General features: G+C 44.3%; 2 protein-coding genes across 2 annotated transcripts in view; one reads left to right on the top strand and one right to left on the bottom strand.

Annotated features, from left to right (window-relative positions):
• Positions 1–402: 402 nt before the first annotated feature.
• On the bottom strand, positions 403–2219 carry fam43a (family with sequence similarity 43 member A). The gene has a single exon (XM_008290146.1). The coding sequence runs from the start codon at positions 2032–2034 to the stop codon at positions 991–993; it is 1044 nt and encodes a 347-aa protein (XP_008288368.1). The 5' UTR covers positions 2035–2219; the 3' UTR covers positions 403–990.
• A 2171-nt stretch (positions 2220–4390) lies between these two features.
• The window catches only part of lsg1 (large 60S subunit nuclear export GTPase 1), a 9559-nt gene continuing 6915 nt past the window's right edge, over positions 4391–7034 (top strand). Inside the window, exons 1-5 of the mRNA XM_008290145.1 lie at positions 4391–4574; positions 5541–5667; positions 6404–6524; positions 6600–6686; positions 6777–6863. Of these exons, the coding sequence (XP_008288367.1) occupies positions 4488–4574; positions 5541–5667; positions 6404–6524; positions 6600–6686; positions 6777–6863 (509 nt within the window). The 5' untranslated portion in view covers positions 4391–4487. The remainder of the gene's footprint in view (positions 4575–5540; positions 5668–6403; positions 6525–6599; positions 6687–6776; positions 6864–7034) is intronic.

The raw sequence follows: 7034 nt of genomic DNA, 5'->3' as shown, positions 1-7034 counted from the left end.
GAGTTACTCGCTGGACATTTTTTAGGACTTTAGTGCCCACGAAAGATTTAACAGTTTACAGGCGTTTGAACAGTAGAAAAGAAAACACATTAGTTACCGACATTTTTTTCCCTGTTTGGTTAAATTCTAGAAAATATGAAAAGTATGAATTTACATAGAAACTGTAAATACTGTCCACATAAAAAGAAATGGATTTCTACAAACGCTTATTAGTTCTTTTACAATATGTGACCATAATAATCCCAGTTTGACTTCATTTATCCTTATTTCACAGACACCTGCTGTTCTGTTCACAGCTCTTTTTTCTCTGCTTGTCGACACATTCCTGGGTTCAGTGAGCAGCTGACCTGCTTCTGGCTGCAGGTAAATCCTCTCTGAGGGAAACATGACCTACTTACAGCATCCACTTCAAGCATTTGACTTTTTATTCAGAAGTCCATGAGGTTCACAGAACAAACCAGGTTCTTTAGAAAATAACAGATTTATACTTAAAACATTTCGTTTTACATCTTCTTACAGAAAGTAGTTCTTCTTTTGCACAGCAAAGATAAACATTCATGTCTGAGACAACAGACTCCTGTACATGTAGTAATACTCAACGTCACCACAGTGCAAAATAACGAGACCGGAGGACCGGGTCCAGACGACCCGAACCGCTGCAGAACACAAACGGAATGTTGGTTTTGGGTCGTGATCAGCAAGTTTCAGCAGAAAAATGCTGTTTTCAAGTGAGAAAACAAACGTCAGGTAAACAGACTGGATGCTACAACAATCCTCTCAGAGTCCGGAGGCGCACCGGGTTCTGTCGGTTCTGCCGGACGTGCACCGTGTTCTGTCGGTTCTGCCACACGTGCACCGGGTTCTGTCGGTTCTGCCAGACGCGCACCGGGCCGTTACCGTCCAGTAGCCTTGTGTGGGTCTGAGTGAAGACCAACTCTGTCCAACAGAGAACTTTTGGCGGCTCAGAGGCGCACAGGTGCCCAAAGTCCCTCAGGCGGTTTCCTGCAGCTTCACCTCCTCCGGCCCGGTACCGAGCGGCGGAGGCTCCTGGTTCTGGCTCTCTATGGACGACTCGGAGCCGGTGCTCTCCCCGGACAGCAGCCTGGTGACCCGCAGGTCCGCTTTCAGAGTCTGCACGTCGTTGCCGATGCTCATCTCGCCCAGGTCGTTGATGAGCTGGGTCAGCTCCGGCTTCCCGGTGCCGACTCCGTCCGGCTCAGTGTCCAGAACGTCCTCGCACTCGAAGTGCATCGCCTTCTCCTCCTCCTCCTCTCCCACCGAGTCCTCCGTGATGGAGCCCAGCTTGGGCGCGCTGCGGCTGCGCTCCACCGGCGGCTTGTAGTAGCACTGTCCGTTGAGCAGCTTCCGGAGCGGCACCAGCGGGATGGTCTGCTCCCCGATCAGCTGCTGCTGCTGGTGCCGCGCGTCGTCGCGCCGCTTCAGCCGCTTGAACTCGGCCAGCGCCGTGGCGGAGGTCTGGTACAGCAGCAGCGCCATGGCCTTCGCCTTCTCCGGCTTGGACACGAGCACCGCGTGGCAGCGCAGCATCACGGCTTTGTGCTTCATCTCGTGCCGGTAAATCCACGCAAAGATCTTGGGCAGCCGCGGGTCGGCCACGCAGTAGGTGATCCGGTGCAGCAGGTACAGGTGTCCCGGCCGGCGGGCCTTGTCGTCCACGTGCACCATCCGGATGCCCTGCGAGCTGACCGTGAGCCGCATCTTGGTTCCGTTCTTGCCCATCTCGCTCTTGCCCCAGATCTTGCTCACCGCCACGTCCGTGCAGCCGTCGCCCTTGGACTGGATGGTGGTGGCGTTGCCCAGGTACAGCACCGTGTAGGTGGGGTCCTCGCTGGTGATCTTCACCTTTTTCCTCTTGGACTTGAACATGCTGCCCACCCGGTTGAGCGCGCTCTCGGGGCAGGACTTGGCGAAGGAGGTGAGCGCGGAGTAGTGCAGGCTCACCGCATAGCCCTTCTGCTTGGACTGCTTGTCTTCCTCGATCAGGTCGAACTTGTTCTTCTTCCACGGCAGCATTTTACGGCAGTTTGCAGGCGGCGGAACAAACACACTGTGAGTGACTGGGTCCTGGAGGCTGCGGTCATGTGAGAGCTGCTCGAACGGAACCGAACTGTGAGAGTCCGTCCTCTGACTGGTCCATGGTCCTGCAGCTGAGCGTCCACCGAGCAGCGATCAGACTACCGCTCCACCCGCCGCCGCGCCGCTTAAATACCGGGCCGAACCATCAGGCGGTCCGCGGGGGGTGGACCGAACCAAGTGAGCAGAACAGAAAGTTTCCAACTAGCGCAGCTCAGGTTGGACTAAAACTGAAAACTCGTTCACATCAGGCACACGTTTACTGGAGCTGCTAATTACTCTATTTACGGTTTCATTGATTATTATATTTATATGAGCTTCTAATAAATAAAACTGCTTTAATGTTCATCATGTTGAGGTTGAATTTTGTATATCTTTGTACCATTTTAATGTTTGATATTTATTATAGTTATATCAGGGGTTTAATGCTTTCTTCTTAAACTACTTACCATAAATTCACATCATAAATAAAAGTAATTCCTGCATTTACGTTCATTTTGCTGTGACAGTCAGTAAGTGACTGTATAATATATATTAATATATATTAAGGCAGGTTTGCTATTAAAGTGCCAACATGATTTAAAATACATAGAAACAGGGATTGTTATTTCAGATAGGAATCCAGATTTCTATTAAACAAAGTGTAAAAATCTCAAATCAAATCATCCAATCAGATCAAGTTTATTGTCATGTTGCTGTACGTACACAGTAGTACAGGCAAGATGAGCGAGTTTTTCTTCAGGATCCAATAACTTAAAGCAATTTAAATAAAGAAGTGTTTGCATCAGCAGTTCAGCATTCTGACAGCTTGTGGAATGAAGTCTGGATCATTCATCTGTATATTAAACAAATATATAAATGAAGTGAAGATAAAATCACGGAGTTTAATGACAAATCTACAACATATAAACTGAATAACTAAACCAAGGCCTCACATCTTTCAGGATTGAAGTTAGCTTTGCTTTTATCGTCACATCTCCTCCCCAACAAATTAGTTCCTGAATGAAGTCAACATTCAGCAGTTTCTCAGTGTCATTCGTCACACAGCAGAAGTCCAACGTGTCAGTCAGCTGTTCTGGTTCAGGTGGAGGCAGGTGAGTCTGATTCAGCTGTGTGGTGCTGCCACCTGCTGGCTGTAGTCAGAAGGACATTTGTTTGTGTGATAGTGGAACAGTAAAATAAAATGAAAATGAATTTGTGTTAATATTACACAGGATGCAATTATTTGATTTGTTTGTTTTTTGCAGAGTCATAACTTTTGTTTTAAATGATTCAGGCCCGTCTCTATAACTGATAACAGCACAGGGTTACTATTTAAAATTAGTCATGTAAAGGTGTATTTTATATATGTTTTGTCAAGTTTTTATCCCTAATATTCCTTATAGTCAGATGAAGCTGTGTTTTGTATAATGCTTTGTAAGGTTTTAGTCCTTGTTTCTTTTTAGTCCGGTAAAACTTGTGTTTTATTTAATCATATCAATATCAGATGAACTTGTATATCATATAATATTTTTGTAGGGTTTTAATGCTTATTATGTATTTTAGTGAGTCAGTCGAGTGGTTTGGTAAAGTTACATTTGATAACATTTCTGTAAAAAAAAATAATCCTTAACATATATTACCACCATATAAAGTTGTATTTTATATCATTGTTGTTGGGTTTGAGTATTAATTATTGTAATTATCAGATAAAGTTGCATTTTTGTCAATCAATTCAGCAGCGTGTCAGTTTTTAATGTCTATTATGTTCAGGTAAAGTTGAACTTTATATACTTTTTTGGTAGGACTTTAATCTTCAATATGCAAATAACTGCACACTATAATCAATACTGAGGGTCTAAACCTCAACATTTAAGCTAACTATTTGATTTGTAACTAACTTTTTAACAAGAAAAACTTTAACTGTTGTTTTAAATGTTTGATACAAATACCAGTGAGTTGACCTCATGACTCTATTTTTTAAAACCAGATCAGCTGTGCAGTAGGAACTGAAGTTGGTACTGGCCTAGTTTCTTCAGGTCGCATTTAATCGCTGGACAGCTACCGGGAATATACCACTACATTAAAATCTGTGCTTACTGTAAACTGACTTAACAACGTATGTTATTATGGTCTAGACATGAATCGATCATTTCTAATAGACTTAATTTATGTTTATTTACATTTTAATCCCATTTTTTTCTTTAATTTGCGGCTTTGCTCTGACGTCACTGTCCGGAAACACCCACTCAGTGGTTTGTTCCACTTCCGGGTTTTACGACAACAAGTTGTGCACATGTAGCGCAGCAGCCAGCGTTGGTTTGGTTTCAGGAGCTCCTGGTTTTATATTCTCACAGTGTTTAGGGACAGTTTGAGGTTTTATATTCTGTGAAGTTTCCGTAGATTCGGTTGAAATGGGGAAGAAGAAGACGGGACTCGGCAGAGCGCTGATTAAGGAGCGACTCCAGACGGGCCGAGGAAAGCCGAGAGGAGACACCTGGGTGAGACAGCAGCAGCCCACACTGAACACCGTTTAATACGCTTATATCCGGATATCTGTGAACTATTAGTGTTTCACAATCGACTGTTAACTGCTAGCAAACGACTCAGAGGCCCAGAGGGCTGCTAACTGTTCTGACAAGTTTCGGTTGCGCCAAACTCCATTCAGAAGATGAGTTTTTTTAATTTCTTTTCTAATCAGTAGCGCAAATTCATAAAATTAAACTATGTTCACAATGAATAAGTCACTGAGGTAGATTCGGCATTCAGAAAAAATATCCAGAAGTGTTGTTTCTCGTCTAGTGTCAAGTTTTTAGAACAGTGGGCAGAAAGCTGTACGAAGTAGTGAGCTCAATGAGTTTACAGGGATGTTTAGAAATAAATGTGGCTCTGTTTTAACCTGAGAGATCACCATGGTTAACTGATGCTGCACAGCTAGATCACCATGCTAACTAATGCTGCACAGCTAGATCACTATGGTAACTAATTCTGCACAGCTAGATCACCATAGTGAACTGATGCTGCACAGCTAGATCACCATGGTAACTGATGCTGCACAGCTTCCACAAGTTTCTCACAACAGTTTGATGAATTCTGGCCCATTCCTCCTGACAGAAGTGGTGGAACTGAGTCAGGTTTGTTGGCTTCCTTGCTCCACTAATGTTCTCCAAGACTGAGATTGGGGCTTTCGCTGTTTTCTGGACCGTTGCCTGCTCTGGAGATGATCAGGTGTCCAGCATCAGTTACTGTGGAGATGTAGTCCTGAGAACCCAGAGTTAAAGCTGAAGTTACCTCCACAACCTCTAGTCCTGCTTCATGGTTCAGGCCTCAGGTTCAGGGTGTGTGTGGATGTAGGATAGTCGTAGGGATATAAACTATGATAACAGCTGTTTGGTGGCAGTTTCTTTGTCTTGCAGAGTTTGTCTCACTAATATTCAGTGATTGTTTCTGCTGATCTTGGCTTTCAGCTCCACACCAGTGAACTGAACGATGGCTACGATTGGGGTCGACTGAACCTGCAGTCGGTGACAGAACAAAGCTCCATGGACGACTTTCTGGCCACCGCTGAACTGGCGGGAACAGAGTTTGTTGCAGGTAAGCTTTAAATGTTAAAACTAAAAAATCGTGTTGTTCACAGCACAAAACAGGTTCTGACATCAGCTGCTTCTGTGTTAGATCGTTTCAAGTCTGTTTTAAAGAGTCTTGTTTTTAGTTTGACTGTAATCTAAGCTCTGAGAAGCAGAAAAGTCTCTTTAAACTGGTTCCCAGTATGTTTCATGGTCTTTAAACTGGTTCCCAGTATGTTTCATGGTCTTTAAACTGGTTCCCAGTATGTTTCATGGTCTTTAAACTGGTTCCCAGTATGTTTCAGGATAGATTTTTATAATTTGTTTGTTTTATTTTGCTGCTCTTTGTAACCTGGATTTTGAAAAGGTCTCGAACAATCCAGAGGAGAAAAAACATTTCCTCTGAATTCCTCGACAGTATAATAATAATAATAATAATAATAATAATACATATTAGTAGTAGTCGTACCAGTATAGTAGTACTAATATAAATAAAGTTTACTTTCTGGCAGCTCTTGTGAGCTTCCTGATCACTGCTCTGATTCAGTGTTTCTATTCGTTAGATCCAGTTAGCCATGGTACTCGTTAGACATCGTGAATCGTGCTTGTCCCGGCGGTTTGATTTTTATTTTACTGTGTTCGTGCTGCTGCTTCCATCTGGTCTGCTTCCCACACACAAACCCGACAGGAAGTTGTTCTGAAGCAGCTTAGAGGAACCTTGAAGACGTTCTGCTGCTGTTTCTGATTCCTCCGTTTGTTCTCAGAGAAGCTCAACATCCAGTTTGTTCCGGCCGAAGCTCGAGCTGGTTTATTAACCGCTGAGGAGAAAACCCGACTGAAGAAGCTGCACGAGGAGAACAAACACTTCCTCAGAATTCCTCGACGGTCAGTTTAACACAGCTGGTTGGTTTTACAGCACAAAGCGTGTGTCACATTTTCTAACGTCTGTGCTGTCTGCAGGCCTCACTGGGATGAAAGCACGAGTCCAGAGGAGCTGCAGCAGGCGGAGAAGGACAGCTTCTTGGAGTGGAGGCGAGAGCTGGCCCAGTACGGAGCGTCCTCTGTTTGTTTATCAGATGTTTGAAATTCAGAACATCGTCTAACGCGTGGTGATCTAACTCAATGTGTTGCTTCCAGAGTGGAGGAGGAACAGAAGTTGATTCTGACCCCGTTTGAGAGGAACCTTGAGTTCTGGAGGCAGCTGTGGAGAGTCATCGAGAGAAGGTACAAAAAGAACTGTTCTCAGTTAACGTCTGGTTCGGTTCAGACAGACGTCAGCAGATATGTGGCGGCTCTGACTCACAGTTTATTCACTCTGCAAAATGCTTTCACTGGAGCCAGAAACTAAACTCTACGTTAAAGCATCACACCTGCTAAATTCTATGCTCTGTTTTT

This window comes from Stegastes partitus, unplaced genomic scaffold (genome assembly GCF_000690725.1).
Source record: "Stegastes partitus isolate 25-593 unplaced genomic scaffold, Stegastes_partitus-1.0.2 Scaffold657, whole genome shotgun sequence".
Lineage (NCBI taxonomy): Eukaryota > Metazoa > Chordata > Actinopteri > Pomacentridae > Stegastes > Stegastes partitus.
The sequence above is the reverse complement of the archived record's forward strand: the minus strand, read 5'-3'. Positions and strand labels throughout refer to the sequence as shown.

Excerpts from the sequence above, each read along its gene's own strand:
- fam43a (XM_008290146.1), bottom strand. The coding sequence starts at position 2,034 with ATGCTGCCGTGGAAGAAGAACAAGTTCGACCTGATCGAGGAAGACAAG.